Below are 19,826 nucleotides of genomic sequence, written 5' to 3'. Positions count from 1 at the left end.
TAACAAAAGGGAAAAGGAGAAAATAATATGTAGCCGATATTGCTCATACTAACATATCTTTTGAGAGGAGGGGGGAAATCAAAGCAGGATTCATTGAAAAATGAAGGCAGATAAGCTGAAATAATTGTCAAGGGGAGCAAGTTCCAAACCACAGGGACTTTTGTCAAGATCTTTCAAGGATTTAAATATGTACTTGACTTTCTATTCAAGAATACTACTCGTGTGTAAAAAGCTAAACAATGTGTGCGTCTTTGCAGGATCAGGGCTTAACAGCAAAAGCGTAACTGACGAGGATGATTGTTTGACATAACAAAAGAAAAGAAAACAATATGGTTTTGTCACAGTAAAAGCAAGTCATAATTTTCATTTAAGAGGAGGGAAAAATAATGACAAATGATGTTTCAATATTAACAGATTTTCCTTGGAAATTATGGGAAATCAAATAATTAACCTTAATTTACAATAAAATTTGTTTAATTTTAAAATGATTGTTGAAAATTATTTAAAAGCCCATACTCTACTACATAGAGCCAAATTTGTAAAAATTAATGAAGGTGGCTTATTCAGAAGGGGACTGATGGGAGTGGCAAATGCTATAACTTCTTTATTTAACAGTCCTTTGAAAGACCGTAAGCCCAAGATTCTTTTATGTAAGGTTCCTTACTGCTCTGGCTATGTAAAGGGGCCTTGAAGTGGGCATAAATGCAATTTCCTTTATGGCCATCTTACACTGCCAGAATGGCATAAAGGGAGCCTTACTGTAAATGAAAATCAGGTTCATGATTTGTATAAAAATAACCACAGAACTCATATAGATGAGGCTAAAACTGAAGACTGCAAACATAGACAAAGAGAACTATATGGGCAGATCTCTATGCCTGTATGGTTCTCTTTCCAGGGTTTGGGCCTTAGTCAGGAGCTACAACCATTAAGGGACTTAAAACCAGAAGGGTCAACTTAATCTGCTAATTTATCTATAGTCAATGCAAGGGATGCTGAAGTGTAAGACAGTGATCAAATGTGCTGAATTTGTTCATGAAAAGCACTGCTGGGAGGCATGCAAAAAGAAAATAACCAATTGCCTCATGGTCAAAACCGTATGATTAGCTGTTGCGGTCGTCATGGTATAAGTAGGATACAGCCTGTATAAATTGCACAAACTCAGACACTTTCATACCATCTCTGACATGGTTTTCTACAGAAAGGATGTGCTCAAAATTGACACCAATTACTTGCTCATTGTTTACAAATACATCCCTTTAACAAACAGGGACACAAAGAAAGTGAGAACATCCTTCCAACAATGCCTTCTTACTTCTAGCAACACTCATCCCTTTGCAGGATTGAGGAGGAGGTATATTCTTGCCAAGGCCAAAGCCTAATTTGCAGTGTCCGTAAGGCAAGAGATACATGAACGTTTAATATTAGAATATAATTTCATTAAAATGGAAGGACATTATTAAACATTTCAATTTTATTTACTGATATCACCTAACCATTACTAAAAAACCTTGCTGATTACAAAAATCACAACTGCACACTAATTTCTGTAGTGAATGTTTTTTTGCAGATATTTCCCCAATTTTGATTTTACGATATGAAATTTACCTTCTCCCTCTACATGTAATGTATATGTAATAAAAGCACCCATAAGTCTCATTAGAACAACATCACATCCCCAACAGAAGATACTGTCAATGGCAAGTGTTGTTATTACACTGAGATACTATTAAGTGTGCTAAAACATTCATTTATGGTCTCTTCTCTTATTTAGAATATTTATTTCACACTTACTGAGGTCTCATCCTCCATCTCTAAAATATAAGAGATTCCTTCATCTGTTGGTGTTCCTGAGGGTTTAGTCCACTGTAAGGATAACCAGGTAACTCCAGCTTTAATCAGCATAGGACTGGCTGGCATTGATGGGGCAGTGCCTGAGGTATGATACAGGACTTCTTCACTAAAACCACTGTTTTGAAACAAACAGTATATAAACTAAATAGGATGAAGTAGGAACAAGAATAATACGGAATTGCTATACAACAGTTTCAGGCCAATTTGTCAGATATGCACATCACTGGTAATTGCATGTTGGTACATGCAGTTGACCATCCTATACAAACAAATTGTGCCTGTGTGTGTAACTCATGCTAATACAGGTTATACATGCCCATATATGAAAGTTTGGCCTGGAATTAATATACATATTTGTTAACAAAATAGACCAAGAACACAATTTGTTTTTTAAAATCCACTTTGAACAGTCATTATTTGCACAGCAGTAAGTCTCTAAAACGCTTGTACGTTTATGTACTTTATCCAACTAATGCCAAAGCTTATTCTTTCCATCTCTGCCTGCACTGTTTTCCTTTGTCCAAGATTTAATAAAAAAATAACCAAATTCATTTTGCTCCCTAACCAGCTACCTGTGCAAACATTTGTACACTTCTAAGTGAGCCTATTACTTATCAAGTGTTAATTTTCCAGGGGTCCAAAAAAATGGGACCAGTAAAGCCTCTCTGAAAGCTAAGTTTCCTGTGGAATTGCCAATATAAAATTTGTATTTTGTAGTAAATGAAAATACAGTGTAGACCACCGACTAATCTGGCAAAGCCTGATTTGTCAGCCTTACCTGATATATCTTTGGGTAGCCTTATTTGGAGACAAAAGGCAAGTAAAGGGTACAGGAAAGAACGAAAGACATTAGGAAATAGAATCATTAGGGAAGGATGCAAGAGTGAATGAGGGACTATTAGGGAGCCTGTAAAATATAGTTCTCTGTATGGCTAACGCAACAAAGGTAGCAACCTAACAACTTTGATTTCAAAAGTTGGATTTCTTCTACATTGCCTGGACTATCTGGGTCTTTTTAAAGTGGAATCCATCATGATACCATTTAATTTCCCTGCACATGTCTATTTACTTTTGTTTTTTATGTTCTCAAACACATTATAATGATGTGACTACTATAAAACAAAAGTTGTGATCTTTTGGTATAACAGATGAGCCATAATTTCACTAAGTTTTTTTTAAACAATTAAAAACTAAAAGACAACATATCATAAAAGCTTCCACAAAGGCAGCATGCAAATCAGACCTTGACAATTACTATATAATGAGCACAAAACAAGATGGAACTTTCCTAATTTTGGGGACGGTATTAATTTTTGTACTTGCACTAAATCACTAGTAAGAAAGTCCCAAGAACAGAGATGCAGAGATGTGTATATCATGATGTTAGTTACTTCAAACAAACGAACAAACAAACCCAAATCTACAGCTAGGTATGCTAAATGCATGGAGTGAACGGAAAGGCGTCATGACCCCGCAGGCCTGGAGGCTGGGTCCACAGGATTGCCAGTTGACAGTCATCTCCCTGCTCCCACCCAGCATATTGCTACTAACCAACCAAGCAGAGAAACCATGAAAACAAAAGCTACATCAGGGAGGCCTCCCAGGCCCTGATTGGAGGAACACCAGGATCTCTGATTGGTCAGGGCTTCCTATTTAAACCCAAAGAGAGGCACAGGAAGTTGTCCATACAACTGGGCTCTACCTGGCTGTTACATCAGACCCTGCTTCCTGCCTCTCTGCCTGGACTCCAGGTTCCTGCCTTGTTACTGATTCTTGCCTCTTGTCTCCAACTCTGGCTCTGACCCTGGGCTTGACTCTCTCTGACTCTGGTTCTGACCCTTTGCTTGACCCCAACCCCAACTCCTGCTCCAACCAGATTACCCAGCTACCTACATCCTGGCCCCAACAAAAGGGCAGACCCGTCTACCCCCCATTAATGCCTAAGCATTCACCCAGTGAGTAGATCTAACTAATGGGTACCTTAAAACAAAATAAAGTGTCAATTTAAATAAAAAGTTCTTAATTTCTTATTTTTACTCTCTGTGGGCCCAATCCAAAGCGCACTAAAATCAATGGAAAGAGTCCCACTGACTCCAGTGTGCAATGGATCAGGCCCCAGACAATTCACTCAGAAACTTTCTTTTAGCTATTTCTCTCTGCTTCATTTTTGTACTTTTCCTATTTAGCAAATGTTTTTGTGCTGTATTTCATATGTGGCTGAAATTAAGAATGGTTAATAACTTAAACACATATAGAACTTATAAAAACAGAACATTTATCTTTGGTCAGTAACATCATCTAGATGAAATTCTGCTCTCAGATGCATAACGTTCCCAACAATGTTAATAAAAGACATCCTCAATCATACCTAGGGCAAAATTTGGCCCCTCCTCTTGTAAGAGCTCTCCTTAAACATTGTTTATTACTTAAACAGAACTATAAAGCCAGTAGTGTATTTTTATGTCTATAAAATATGTGATTTAAAAAATGTTTAGAGACTGATTAGTTTTAAAAGGATTTTCAACCATAGAAGGTAATGCCATCCACTAGCTTATAATACAGGAAATGTGAGCTATATGTCCAGATATTCACAGATGGACTAGGAGGTGTTTTGTCTGTTTTTATTTTAATCTTCAAGATTTTATCATAACTGTTTATGTGTAATGTTACCTATTAAAATTACTTCAAAATAAAGATTTCTGTTTTAAATCTTTTAAAATCAAAATGGTTTAATAACAGGAGCAATATATCATATGTAGTGATACGAAGCTCTAAGAGGTTTAAGAGCATTCAATGATATGTCTTGTGTCTTATTGTGTATATCAGGTGGGCATATAATGTTATTTAATTACAGCAGCATTCTGTTATATGTTGTTCCTATATACACATGCACGTGGATGTAGACACATTGCATTGTTTATGTATATAACATGGTAATACTCACCTCATGCCCATGTCATTTTTGGCTGCCAGTCTAAAGGTGTACCCCATTGCTGGTGATAGTTTAGTAATTCTATACTGCTTCTGTTGGCCATAGTAACACTGACAAAACTCTCCATTTCCTTTTCCCTAAAAGGAACAATTAAAACTCATATTATTTACACTGTTCATTAAATAAGTACATCTACTGATTAAAACAGCTTGCTAAATCTTGTAGAATGTTCATCCAGTTAAAATCAAAACAAGCCAAAGAAGCCAAAAGAAGGTAAGTGTTATATCACACTGTTATGAATATTGAACTCAAAATGCTGTTCTTTCAGTCCTTAGCTCCAGAGGGCTGATGAAGGAGGCTGTGCATGTTCCGCCCCACAGCCCACTTAACTCCTTTCCTGATAACCTTTTAGGTGTCTAGGGGATGGGTTGGGAGACAGCTGAGCCATCCTTACACAAGGAAGGAGATCTTCACACAGAAATGACTCTCAGCTCGCAGATCCTGGGAGGAAGAATTGGGCCACCAGAAAGGAAAAAGCCACCCTAAACAGTGACCCAATAACATAAGTTTTAAGAGCCACCTGATAATACTGCCATTTTCTATTCAGCAAGCAAAATTTGAGGAAATATAGCTGTATTTTTGATACCTTCTTAGGAATGAATTGTATATTACCAACACTTGCCTCAAAGATATAGGTCACAATTAAGGATACAATTTGGTCACGGATTCTGTGACTTTAACAAACCTCCGTCCGTGACTTCTGCTTCCACCCCGTAGTGGCCAGCGGGGCTCCAGCTGTCAGCCCTCACTGCGGCTGCCAGGGCTCCCTACCCTGTCAGTGCCTCCCTACCCCCTGTGCGGGGCTTCAGGTTCAGCCCCGTGGTACTGGGCTCTAGATTCTATGATTTATGGTTTATTGCCTGCATCCTGCCCGTGAATTTTAATAAAAATCCCCTTGCCAAAATCTTAACCGTAGTCATAATTTTCCTCTGAAAATATGTTCACATTCACACAAACCTATTTTTAAAAAAATACAAAGAGAAAAATAGTATAAATACAGCAAACCTGCTTACCTCGTCCCATTCTAAAAGATAATTGTGGATTTTACAGCCATTGTCACAAGATGTCTGCATCAAGAAAAGAATAAAATTAGGACACAATAGCAGGAGGACAAGATCACTTTAGAAAAATGGCAATGGGCTAGAGACATTCATTTATAGGTCACCTGTTCCAATCAAGTCAAGATCAGAGGTGACCAACTGCTCCCTGATGCTGGCTGTTTGAGGTTTCCCTCAACTTTCCTTTTATTGGCAACACACACCTCTGAAAAATATTCTGGCAACAGTGTCAAATATCATCCTATAGCAATTTTCTGAGGAGCTGTAGTGTTAGATAGGTATATAAAGGGTCACGTTAGCTTATCTTAATGAAGGAAAAGATATGTGTTTTGTAGTTGAAGCCATGGGTTTTTAGCAGCTATGGAAAGGTCTTGAGGAAAAAAATGTAACTGGCAAGTTACAAGGTAAGTTGTAAAAATGCTGAGCTCAAAATGTGGCTAATAAGAGAAGAGAAGCATCTAATGATCAGAATTGGTTCTAACAGACAAAGAAAAGTTGTTTTGTGATATGATTAACTTATAATGATGCCTAATACAGCAATGTTATCTTGAAGAAAGAGGTCCACTCATAAACTCTTGTCTACAAGCTTAAGAAAAGGATCAATCCCAAACTAGCCAAAAACTGTTTTTTAAGATAAGATAACAGTCAACATGACATCACTTGTTTCTTACACTGTATAAAAGAATCAGGCTTCCTAGGGGTATTTAGCAGATCCTATCTAATGATGCTGAAGTAAATCAGGATGAGAGGGTTATCTCTGGGACTGATTCTTTTGTGAATATTCTCATCAAATGCTTATGAATGTTTGTTACTGTGTGGATGTGGTAACTGCTTATTATGTAGGCATTTTAGACATGTTTAGAGCAGCTGTACAAATACCATTTGGCCTTTAGATTTAATAAAGGAATTTATGGTTGAATTGGTGATGTGGCAATACTATGTATTAATAATAATAATTCCAACAAGAGCCAAACTACAACCACAGAGATTTTCTTAGCATGATGGCTGATGATCTTGCCTATTACATTTTCTTTACTACATTTTTAAAAAAAACCTATAGATTATGACAGCCTTAACTTGTTCTTTTTCTGATTTTTGTGCATTTATCTTTGAATCCTGAAAAATGGCCAAAATACTCCTCCAGGCCTACGAAAGTCCATAGGACAGGAACTATTTTCCATAAGTGACTTACTCCTACAAAAATAGGTTGTACACCCCATTTTCTGCTGAAAACAGAGAATCAACATAAATTCAGTTAAATGCACAATAGTCTTTGTAAAATACATTTTGTAACAAATTAATTTAACAAAAATATACTGTACAGACACTGAAGTGCAAATAGAAATGGTTTTGACTAAGTTTTAATAATCAAAAATACTGCACATCAATAAGTCATTTTAAAAATAGTCCATGTTTTAGATTTTGAAATAATCTGCCAATGACGAGACAAGTTCTTATTTAAATTTTAAAAGCTGAAACTTTAAGTGACATATCTATTTGTCCTCAACTCCACTTTTTACTTTAGCTGGATGTTACTGCTAAAATGATCAGTGACGATTTAGTTAGCTATGTTGACACTTAAGTTGGCCATCTTTAAGTTTCAGAGTGTGAACAATTCAACTGAGATGAACAGAGCAATTTATGTTTCTTTAGGCTATTGGTTCGGAATGTCTGCAGTCTCACAAAGATAACACTTAGTCTATACTTGGGTTCATGTTTTTAGGAGTCTCAACACTAAAATTTATAAATTTCTTTTTCAAATGCAAAAGCTTAAATACTGAAGCATTCATTTGATAAATATTTTACAATATAAATAGTTGCTGATGGTCACTGAAAAAAAATAACACATAAAAATGAATGCAATAATAAACTTTGAAAACATCCTTTGAGGTTGATTCAATACTGCCTTACTCCCAACTACTGTAATTCCACACTTAAGGTTATATTGAGATTTGCACTTAAAGCAGGTATTAAATCTCATTCTGGGGTCATTTAAAACAAGTCTTACCTTCCATTGCAGAGTGAGAGAATTTTTGGTCCGGTTAGTTATCCTTGGAGGATTTGGAGTATCAGGTTCACAGCTCATTGTTGTAAAACTCTCAGCTTCTGAAGGGCTTCCCTTTATGCAGTTGCATTCTGCTTGGACTCTAGAATAGTAAAAGAGGTCAATAACATTTTGTTTCAGAATGTAAAGATACAATTTCCGTAGAACCTGAACAATATTTTGAGTTTACAACGTTCAAAAAACAGCATATTCCCATCCCCTCCAAATGTTATAGTTAAAAGTAAATAATAAAAAAAGGTGGAAAATTTCTGCTCAATACAATTTATGAAAAGGGGAAATGCAATACACTGCTTTGGATATACATACATAGTGGCTCCCATCAGTCAACAATTACCCTCCCTATAGTTATATATGAGAAACCACAGTTATCCTCTTGCAGTATACTGGATACCACTATGTGATAACCGCAGGAAACGTTAATGGTGGTTATTTTGGACTAATGGTGGACTTTTAATGGCGACCAATGTATTAAAAAAAAAATTATCCAAAGGTAAAAGTGTACAAAAACACTGAAATTTATTGGTCAACCTCCAAATTTTGTTTTCAGATATTAGCAGATGAATATTGTACACATTCCATAAATATGCAGTAAACTACAAGAACACTAAATGCCAATTATTTAAAAAAGAGACATTATGAGATGTATTGATATTCAGAATATCAGATACATGAAAGAATTTAAGCAACTTCCACCAATTTTCACAATTTGTGCAACACCAGAAAGAAAAACATAACATATCATAACTTCAAGTTTGGTCTTTATTATTGACCACCTACCTGCATTAATTAGAGAAAAACCTAAAAACCATTGTGGTTTAAGGACTTCATGTTTCATACTTAGGCCAAAATGTTCATGCCTGGATACCTAATGTTAGGCACTTAAATACATATTTATCCAGTTAAATGTGTATTCTCCACCTCCTTTTGTTAGTCTGAAGTCTCATTAACTAGCATCTAAATTAGAAACAAGAGAGAGAGATAGAGAGAGAGGAAAAGGAACCAAGCATGGCATCTTCTCCCCACCCTCTGCCATTGCTTCCATGGGCCATGAATTATGCAGCAGTTCTTGCTGGAGCTGCAGAATTATAGTGAACTAGGGACCCTTGTAACAGTGCATAATCGGTCAGATTCTCTTGCCCGCTACCACACTGTGTAAATTGTACAAAGTGGCCTTAAAATGTCCAGAAATAGCCAGTGGAGAATTCCCCTTGTGTAGGTGAGCTCTCCATTGGTGGAAACCTGGCAGAAATGGCTCCTTCACCTCCTGTGCCAACCCTGCCATAAGAGGAAGGAAGGGAGAGTGTCGGGGCATTCTGTATGAAGTGAGGAGGGAGCATGGTGTAGTGGGCGCCACAACTGGCTTCCAGAGTCTGCCAGTCTTGGACCTCAGGGAGAAAGAGTTCATTACTCTTCATTTGAGAGTATCAACATTTCAACTGTGGCTAGTTCATAAATTACAGTGATCATCAGGGGAAGAGCAGCATGTCTGGTGGTAAAGACTGAAGATATCAAAGTCAGTTACTGTGTTCATACTGTTATACATACTAATTACAATGAATAGTTTCAAATTTGGAAAGTTACTTTAAAAATTTCCATTGCATTTAATAGATAAAAAGAAGGGTACTTACCTTGCATGGTAATCAGTTGCTGGCCTGAGATCATTTATGGTAACACTAGTTTTTTCTCCACTGGAAAGAAGTACAATTTTGTTTAAAATATTGTCTGAGAATAATAGAAATTAAAGATGGAAATAATCTAATCAATCCACCTTGCAGTGCAGGATTGTTTCCTGCTATTTCCTAGTGCTTTGTTGTTCTAGTATATTTAGTGGTGCTTTATTAAAGATGTATCTATCTTTTGGTTTCCAGTTCTTTTATATAAAAAAGATTGTCCTCCACTTTACTAGGTCACCTAATGTGTGAGATATCATTTGAGTCCCATCCTTAGGTGGACACTATATGACAATAATATCTTAAAATACTAAACATGTACATAAACGTTTTATCAACACTGATTTTCACACCTCCCTGAAGTAAATAAAATCATTACTTAAAATAGTAACTGATTCTTCAAGAGAGCTGCCATAGTATATTCACATTTGTGGGAACACCAGCACACCTGGAATAGTTCTTACTGCGGCTGAATGAGCCCCAGTTACTTCAATTTATATAACTAGTTCTCACACCATTGTACATTCAGAATGAGGCTTTAAAAGGGCGGTGTAGCCACATTCCTTCCATTAAACCCAAAAGTCCCATTTGAGGAAGAGGGGATGGTGGCAGGTAGTGTGCACACATAGAGACAACACACTTGAATAACCACAATTACTATGGTAAATACTTTTTTTATTCTTTGAGGTGGCCTCTGCATATTCCTACTTGCGAGAGGCAAGCAAGAAGTGCAGCCCCCAGGAAGGTGTCCATTAGCCTGGTTTGGGTAGCTTTTAGATTATGTTGTGAAGGCTCATCTCTTCTCCCTTTGTTTTAGGGAAAGAGTTGCAAGGGTCTAGGATTCTGTTGGTGAGGCTTAAGTTTTGCTTACATTTCGCTGTTGTCAGGGTATTGTGTTCTGGAAGTAATAAAAAGTTAAAAAAGACTGTCACGGGGTCCCAGAACCTTGGAAAGGTACCTGTGTTTTGGTGATAGTAGTAGTAGTACAAATTGAAGTAAGTAAATAAAAAAGATTTTGCTCTGATACTGTATCATTTCAGAAACCTTAACTTCCATTGTAGTCAACAGAAGCACAGTCAGTAGAAGATGAAGGCATTCTGTTCCTTAAAGGGTCAAGCCTTTACATAGTAAATTATTGGTAAAGATTTGGGAAATAAAGCAGTTTCATCTTACTGATTAAAACAATTTGCCTCAAAAGTGAAGTTGTGTGAGACGTCTCATTATCTCACTCTGTAGATAAAAGGCAGTTTTTAAAACAGGCTTTTATGTACAAAGTTCAGGGCATCAGTAATCTAATAAAGATAACAAATACCTACGTATATACAGTTTTGTATTTTCCATCTTTTCCGGTGTTTGAAATCAGAACTTCATAAACATACACCTCCGGCACATTATTCTTGTCAGCATCCCCATTGATGGCACTGGATGGAGGGGACCATGCAAGTACTACTGTCCGTGCCTGAATGTCTGATATCTACAGAAACATAACATTTAAGAACTCTGTCATATAACTTCAATTGTGTGCAAATACTGATAACTAAACAGTACGACTAAAACAGAACAGAAAATGTAATTGAACAAATATTCTGAAAAAGTCACAATAACTCACTGGTTAGGCTACAAGTGGGACCAAACTATGTATTTGGAAATACAGGAAATGTCATGATCACTTCCATCCTCGGACACAAAGCTGTTTGCAACCAAAGAACATAGATAAGTAACCAGAGCCATCTAGTGGCAAAATACAAGTGAACAGTCTGGTTACATTTGTTTGTCATTCTTGTGTATAATAAATTCTGGGAATAATTTTTTTTTATTTAACAAGGCTCTAAAGTTTTTTTATTAAACTTGTTAAGACATGAAGTTAAAGGGACACCATCAACAACAACAAAATCACGCCTCTGTCTGAACATTTATTATCTATTGTTATATGTAACATTTAATATTACTAAAACTGAAAAAGCTTCTTTTATATTCAAGATTGTGTATTGTGCCCATCACCATAGTATCTGAGTGCCTTCCAGAAGCACATTAAGTGACATGACTAACATTTATTGAGTGTGATGCCCTTTCTTCCTTCCTCTCCCCAAAGGGAAATTTGTGCATGGATTTCTTTTCATTTAATTTTTTTAAGCATATGTATGCAGTGTTATTATTAATGAAGGTAAGTTTAAAGTGCATTTGAACTTTGAATGGAAAGTGGTGAGGTTTGCAGTGATTCTTTGATCCTGCAGGAATTTCTTCTGCAATCTTGAATCAGTCCTCTGAGAAAGCTGTCTTCTGCATAAACAAGTCTCACCCTTGCAGTACACTGCTATGTTGTACCACAGGAGCAGAGTTGTTGACTGAAGTCCAGTTCTTGTTGCAGAGCTCTAGGTGGTCTTTTAGGTATCCCGGGCCCAGACCATTAAAAGCTTCCCAAATAGAGACCAAGAGTTTGAATTTGATGTGACATTCTAGGGGGGAACCAAAGTAGAAGGTAAAAGACATCTCTGATGAGCTCATGGTAATCCTTGTTGTGCAAGAGGCATGCTACTGTATTTTGTTCTATGTACTCCTGGGGGAATTCTGCACCACTGTGCAACGCAAAATTTGTGCAGAACGTTCCCCGCAGAAAAGACAGTTACTTACCTCCCGTAACTGTTGTTCTTCGAGATGTGTTGTTCAGGTCCATGACAATTAGGTGTGTGCGTGCCGCGTGCATGGACATCGGAAACTTTTCCCCTTAGCAGCTCCCGTCGGGATGGCAGGGGAGCCCCCTAGAGTGGCACCCTTATGGCGGTGTATATATTACCCTGCTGGCCCGACCCCCCTTTAGTTCCTTCTTGCTGTTGACTCTGACAGAGGGGAAGGGGGGTGGGTATTGTAATGGATGTGAACAACACATCTTGAAGAACAACAGTTATGAGAGGTAAGTAACCGTCTTTTCTTCTTTGAGTGATTGTTCATATCCATTCCAATTAGGTGACTTCCAAGCTTGCCATTGGAGGAGGGTAGGAGTCATGGAACGATTGATTGAAGAACACCTCTGCCGACTACTGTATCATCTCTGACCTGTTGGTTGACAGCATAGTGGGCTGTAAATGTGTGCACTGAAGATCAGGTAGCTGCTTTACAGATCTTTTGGACAGGGACCTGAGCCAGAAAGGCTGTCGAAGATGCCTGCACTCTGGTTGAATGTGCCGTAATCGCTGGGGCTGGGACCTTGGCCAGCTCATAGCATGTGTGAATGCAGTCTGTGATCCAGGAGGATATGCGTTGCGCAGACACAGGAAGGCCCTTCGTTCTGTCGGCTATGGCGACAAACCATTGGGTCGACTTGCGGAAAGGTTTGTGCGCTCTATGTAGAACTCCAAGGCTCTCCGGACATCTAGCGTGTGTAGGCTGTGGTGTCTCGGGCTCGTGTGAGGTTTTGGAAAGAACACCGGTATGCAAATGTTCTGACCCATGTGGAATTGAGAGACCACCTTGGGGAGAAATTGGGGTATGGTCTAAGCTGAACCTTGTCCTTATGAAACACCGTGTAAGATGTTTCGGAGGTGAGGGCTCTCAGCTCGGACACCCTCCTTGCCGATGTAATGGCCACCAGGAACGACACCTTATGAGAAAGGTAGAGGAGGGAACAAGTGGCCAGGGGTTCAAATGGTGGGCTCATGAGTTTGGAGAGCACAAAGTTCAGGTTCCAGGTTGGGACTGGTGGGTGAGAATATGGGAACACCCTCTCCAGCCCTTTGAGGAATCGCCCCACAATGGGATTTGAAAACACCGAGTGCCCAGACTCCCCTGGATGGAAAGCTGAAATGGCCACCAGGTGTACTCTGATGGAGGAAAGGGATAGACCCTGTTGCTTAAGGTGTAGGAGGTAGTCTAAAATAACTGGGATAGGAGCCTGGAGCGGTTGAAGGCGCTTGGGTTCACACAAACAGGAAAACCTTTTCCATTTCGCCAGGTAGGTAGCCCTAGGGGAAGGTTTCCTACTACCCAGAAGAATTTGTCTCACCGACTGAGAGCACTGGTGCTCCATGTGATTTAGCCATGGAGTTTCCAAGCCATGAGATGTAGAGATTGCAGGTTCGGGTGGAGGTGGTGCCCGTGGTCCTGCGTGATCAGATCCGGGGTGGAGAGGCAGGGCTATCGGGGCATCTACGGACAGCTCTAGGAGGGTTGTGTACCAATGCTGCCAGGGCCAAGACGGGGCGATCATGATTACCGTAGCCCTGTCCCTGCGAATTTTAAGGAGGACCCGGTGGACGAGCAGGATAGGAGGGAAGGCATACTTCAGACTCTTGCCCCATGGTATTAGGAATGCATCAGCGATTGAGCCTGGACTGTGGTTTTGGAATGAGCAGACCTGAGGGCACAGTCTGTTGCTCTTGGTGTGAAGAGGATACTTGGGGATAACCCCACTTTTGGAAGACTGACTGTATGATGTCCAATCTGATTGACCAATCGTGCATGTGGTATGACCTGCTGAGGCGATCCTCCAGCTCGTTCCGTACCCCTGGAAGGTAGGATGCTTCAAGCTGAATGGATCGGGCTATACAGAAGTCCCAGAGAAGAAGAGCCTCGCGGCAGAGAGGTGAGGAGTGGGCTCCACCTTGTTTGTTTATATAGAACATGGAGGTGGTGTTGTCTGTCAGGACAGTCATGTTGTGACCTTGCAAAGTGGCGTGAAAGGTTTGGCAGGCCAGATGAAACACCCTGAGATCCTTCAGGTTGATATGGAAAGGTATCTTGTCCCTCGACCCCAAGCCTTGTGTCCTCAGATCCCCTAAGTGTGTGCCCCAGCCCAGATCTGACACGTTTGTTACTAACGTCAGAGAAGGTTTGGGCTTGGCGAAGGGGACCCCTGCACAGACCACTGGTCGGTCCAGCCACCACAGCAGGGATTCTAGAACCTGTCCCAGGATCGTCACCACAAGGTCCTGGGGGTCTTGGTATGGATGGGAAGACAGTGCGAGCCACGCTTGTATGGGCCTGAGTCTCAATCGGGCATGCTTGACCACGTACGTGCATGCTGCCATATGCCCTATTAGATGCAGGCAACACCTGATTGTCGTGGTGGGATACTGAAGCATTGATTTGACAATCTGCTCTATGGCTTGGAACCTGGGCTCTGGAAGGCTCGCTTTCACCTGTACCAAGTCCAGGATTGCCCCTATAAACTCTATCCTTTGGGTAGGTATGAGTGACGATTTGGGTACATTGAGGATGAGCCCAAGTCTGTGAAACTTGTCCATGACCATCGTCACGTGGGACTGGACCTCTTCCTTGGAATGACCTGTCGGTAGCCAGTAGTCGAGGTACGGATACACTCGAACTTGCCTTTTCCGCAGGAAGGCCGCCACCACCGCCATGCATTTTGTAAACCCCTGTGGACAGGACGAACGGGAGAACCGTGAACTGGTAGTGATATTGGTTTACGACAAACCAGAGGAAGTGTCGGTGCACCGGATGAATGGCAATATGGAAGTATGCGTCTTTCATGTCAAGGGCAGCGTACCAATCCCCTGGACCAATGATGGAATGATAGTGCTTAGGGAGACCATATGGAACCGAAGTTTGACCACAAATTTGTTGAGTCTGCGAAGGTCTAAAATGGGTCGAAGACCCCCCCCCTTTGCCTTGGGAATTAGAAAGTAATGGGAGTAAAACCCCTTTCCCCTTAGCTCCTGTGGAACCTCTTCCACCGCACCTATCTCGAGGAGAGAACGAACCTCCTGCATAAGGAGTTGCTTGTGAGAGGGGTCCCTGAAGAGGGACGTGGAAGGTGGGTGGGAGGGAGGGAAGAAGGATGAGAACTGGAGGGAGTATCCCACCTGTACCGTATGTAGGACCCAGCGGTCCCATATTATATGGGACCACACATGGTAGAAGTGGGATAGCCGGTTTAAAAACCGTGGGGATGGATCCGGGAACTGGGTTGGTACACTGTCCTCGGGAGCGCCTTCAAAACCCTTGCTTGTTTCTGGGCTGGGGTTTATTCTGGCCTTGGTTAGATGCGTTATTCTGCTGTCTACGCCTGTTATTTCTGCCCCGCCTGCGATACGGCTCCTGTTTGGGGCGGGGTTGATACTGCCAATGCTGCGGAGGCTGAGGCCTGAAGGGCTTTCTCTGGGTTGCCGGCGTATGCATCCCTGGCGACTTCAGGATGGCCCTAGAATCCTTAAGGCCGTGCAGCCTGGAGTCTGTTTGCTCTGAGAAAAGGCCCGAGCCCTCAAAGGGAAGGTATTCTGGACCTCTGGAGGGAGGCCTGATGCCTGGAGCCACACTGAACGTTGCATGACTACCCCCGAGGCAATGGTTCTGGCCACAGAGTCAGTTGAATCGAGGGTGGCTTGTAACGAAGTCTTAGCCACCACCTTTTTTTTCCCTCGAATAACACCGCAAACTCAGAGTGTGAGTCCTGGGGCAGGTGATCCTTAAACTTGGACACGGCCATCCAAGAGTTGAAGTTATGTCTATAAGGATTGCCTGCTGGTTGGCTATGCGTAGCTGGAGGCTACCAAAGAAGTCCAAACGCTTGGACTCCTTGGCCTTTGAGGCCGAGGCTTGTTGGCCCTGTGTGTTTCTTCTCATTGACTGCTGAAACAACTAGGGGACAGGGAGTTGGATGGCAGAACAGGAACTCGTAGCCCTTGGAAGGGACGAAGTATTTCCTTTCTACCTCCCTGGCCGTTGGCGTGATGGAGGCCGGGGTCTGCCATATAGCATTGTAATTCATCTGTATGGTCTTTATGAGAGGGAGCGTGACTCAGGAGGGACCCTCGGGCATCAGGATGTCCACCAACAGATCCCCCTACTCGACTGTTTCTTCCTCCTGGAGTCCCATATTAAGGGTGATCCTGTGGAGTAGCTCTTGGTGAGCCCTGTGGTCTATCAGTGGCGGTCCTGAGACTGATGTGCCTGCCACCACCTCATCTGGGGAAGAGGAGGAAGTGAGGTGCTGCTGGTTGCCCTCATCTAGACCCTCCTGTGTGTCCCCATATGCCTGGATCACTTCAGGGCCCGGCGGGGCTGACACCTCTTGAGGTGTCGCAGTGCTTGGCACCGCCTCGGGCATTGGGCCTGGAAGCTCCGGTTGCTCTTGAGGGTCCGGGGGAGCCTGGAGAAAGTGGCCTCCCTTGTCCTTGATGCGTGCCTGTGTGGCGACCTGGAATAGCGTCGCATGGATTGCCCGGACCTAGAGGCTCTGGAGGTGATGCCCTGCTGCTGGCGGTAGGCCCATGGGGTCCAGAAGGGCCACTGACCTGAAGGAGGCCATTGTGGCTGCCATGCTGAGTGGGATTCTCTGCTGGCCATGGTTCGATGTCTGCTATAGCTGGAGTGACTGGAGTCGGCCTCGGAGCTGGAGGTTGTCAACAGAGAGGACCAGGGTGATGCCGAATGTTGAGTGGCCGCAGAGTGCCGCGGAGCTGGGGAGCGGTGTATGGCTGACCGGGACCTCGAATGGTACCGGGAGTCTCGGGACTGGGACCGGTGCCTCTCACTCGATGCTGGTGAGGTTGTTGGTGCCGCACTCTGGTGCCGGGCGACCAATGGCGTTGTGGACTAACATGCAGTCGCCACGGGCGCCACTGGTGGGTTCGCTTCCAGTGCCGTAACCTAGCGGTGGGTCGCGGGTGCTGGGGAATAACAGGACGCCGAGCTTGAACGGGAGTGGTACCGAGACAATGACCACGAGCGTCGCACCATTGCCGGCTTCCCTCTGGACGGCACCCTCTTGGGCATCTTCCTGCACGGGAGGGGATTTGGCGCCAACAACTCAATGAGGTCTTTCGCTGCCTCGAAAGTGTTGGGCATGGAGGGGTGTTCGAGGATCTCCTCCAGACATTTGTTGGCACTGAATCCGCTGGGTACTGGACTCAACGGGGCCTGTGGCACCGGTGCCAGTTCTTGGCTCAGGCCTGCAATCTGTCTTTGCGTGCCGGGAGCTTCTTTGAGTGGCTAGTAGCTATTTGGGGAGAGCGCCCTCTTTCCCCTTTCTTGTGACGCTTAGTCGGTGCAGGAGAGGTCGACCGGTGCTGAGGTTGGTCGTCCTGTCTCGGTGCCTGGGCAGTGCCGGGTCGCACACAGATGCCGGGGCACTTCGCACCGAGGAAGCTGGGGCCAGTGCTGGTTGGTCAGGGGCCGGTGGTTGTAACGCGGCCTCCATGAGCAACTGCTTAAGGTGAAAGTTTCTTTCTTTCTTAGTGAGTGTCTTGAAGGCCTTACAGATTTTGCAGCGCTCTGCCTGATGAGACTCTCCCAGACACCAGAGACAGGAGTCGTGGGGGTCGCTGTTAGGCATAGACTTGCAGCATGTGGCGCAAGCTTTGAAACCCTGGGCTTGCGGCATGCCCCGCAGCCCAAGGCTGGTGCTGGAACTAGCTTCCAGACACCTGAATATAATGGTATTTAACCAGCTGATAACTATCTAAGAACAACTCTAACTAGAAGAGTGAAAGGCTAAGGGATCACTCGCAAGTGAGAGAGAGAGAACATTCCAACGCCGCCATGGACGGTAAGAAGGAACTGAAAGGGGGTCGGGCTGGCAGGGTAATATATACAGCGCCATAAGGGCGCCACTCTAGGGGGCTCCCCTGCCGTCCTGACGGAAGCTGCTAAGGGAAGAAGTTTCCGACGTCCATGCACGCGACGCGCACACACCTGATTGGAATGGATGTGAACAGTCACTTGAAGAAGAATTAAATTTTTCCCCACAGAATTTGTGATTCTGATGGTGAGGTGAAGGGAAGCTGCAAGAGGTGACCTGCACCCCTCCTTGCTCGCCGTCCCGGGCAGCAGTCCTAAGTGGGTGAGTCAGTTTGGGGGAGACTTAAATCACCGGCTTGGGGGAACAGGGCTGTACGTGCGTGTGAGACTCTATCCCTCTCACGGTGTGCCCAATGCGGAGGAACAGGGTGCTGGGGTGTTTCTGGGGCAGGCCCAGCCTTTGTGCTATGTCAGGGTTGGGTGTAGCCTTGCCATCGAATGTGTGCCCCGTGCCTGGGGTCCTGGCTGCTGGCCCCACACCTCAGGCTCTGCTGTCACCCGTCATCCCTGGGAGCAGAGGTTCCATTCCCTGGACATGCGGTGTGCACTGGCCTTTTATATTGAACCAACTAAGCTGTTCCGCAAATCGAACCAGCTGTTTGTTGCGGTGGCGGACAGGATGAAGGGCCTCCTGGTGTCCACACAAAGGATATCATCGTGGATCACATCCTGTATCCGGGCATGTTATGACCTGGCAAAGGTCCCTGCCCCCGCTCTGACAGCGCACTCCACCAGAGCGCAGGCGTCCTCCGCAGCCTTTCTGGCCCAGGTCCTGATCCAGGAGATATGCAGTGCAACAACGTAGTCCTTGGTTCACACCTTCACTTCTCATTTCTCTATCACCCAACACGCCAGGGACGATCCAGCGTTTGGCAGAACAGCGCTTCAGTCTGCGATTCCATGAACTCTGACCCCACCTCCTAGGTAAAGCGCTGGCAGATGGGACCCTGGGTGCACTGGGCGGCAGCAGCCAGGACCCCAGGCATGGGGAAGCAGCTGGGATACCAGGCATGGGCAGCAGCAGAGCCATGGACGCAGCGGCAGCACGGATCCCCCGGGTGCGGGGCCGGCAGCTGGGACAGCTGGGACCCAGGACTCTAGATGCTGGGTGCACGGGATGCTGGGCATGGGCAGCAGCAGAGCCCCGGGCATGGGGGCAGCAGAGGGGATCCCCGGACGCGGGACAATAGCAGAGCCCCTCGTAAAACATGGGGGTGAAGCATCACCCCCCGCAACCCTCGTTCCCTGGGTAAATGTTTAACCATGTAACTGAAAGAATTTTAATCGGTTACACGGTTACTGTTTTTACACATTATTTACATCCCTAGTTTGGACTATCCCAGCAGGGGAAAGCCTTGGACTGAGCTGGCCTCAGGTGGGGGAGATAGGAAGTGGCCCAGGGAAGGCAGCCTTAAGCAGCCTCAGTTGCCAGACCACTGGTAGCCCCAAAGGACTCTAGGGCGGAGCCTGGTGGAGTGGAAGGGCCTTGGCTCCCCTAACAACAACTCCCCTACTGTTCATGGGTTGTGTCCCTGACCACTAGGCCATGCTTTATGACCAATCCTTGAGTGAGGACCATTGCACTCTATCAACCAGAAGCATCTCTGTGTCGAACAGGTTTAACTTAACCCAGCTTTTCTTCATGTATGAGC

The 19,826-nt window shown here is 43.7% G+C and overlaps 1 protein-coding gene across 5 annotated transcripts in view; it reads right to left on the bottom strand.

The window, feature by feature from the left end:
* FNDC3A (fibronectin type III domain containing 3A) overlaps positions 1-19,826 on the bottom strand; it is a 189,667-nt gene that overhangs the window by 43,356 nt on the left and 126,485 nt on the right. For all 5 annotated transcript variants that reach the window (XM_034758505.1, XM_034758502.1, XM_034758503.1 and 2 more), the window contains 6 exons: positions 10,956-11,113; positions 9,598-9,657; positions 7,913-8,051; positions 5,860-5,913; positions 4,799-4,923; positions 1,795-1,969 (listed from right to left, as the gene is read on the bottom strand). In XM_034758505.1, the coding sequence (XP_034614396.1) occupies positions 1,795-1,969; positions 4,799-4,923; positions 5,860-5,913; positions 7,913-8,051; positions 9,598-9,657; positions 10,956-11,113 (711 nt within the window). The remainder of the gene's footprint in view (positions 1-1,794; positions 1,970-4,798; positions 4,924-5,859; positions 5,914-7,912; positions 8,052-9,597; positions 9,658-10,955; positions 11,114-19,826) is intronic.

This window comes from Trachemys scripta, chromosome 1, assembly GCF_013100865.1.
Source record: "Trachemys scripta elegans isolate TJP31775 chromosome 1, CAS_Tse_1.0, whole genome shotgun sequence".
Lineage (NCBI taxonomy): Eukaryota > Metazoa > Chordata > Testudines > Emydidae > Trachemys > Trachemys scripta.
This window is presented reverse-complemented; position numbering and strand designations above follow the sequence as displayed.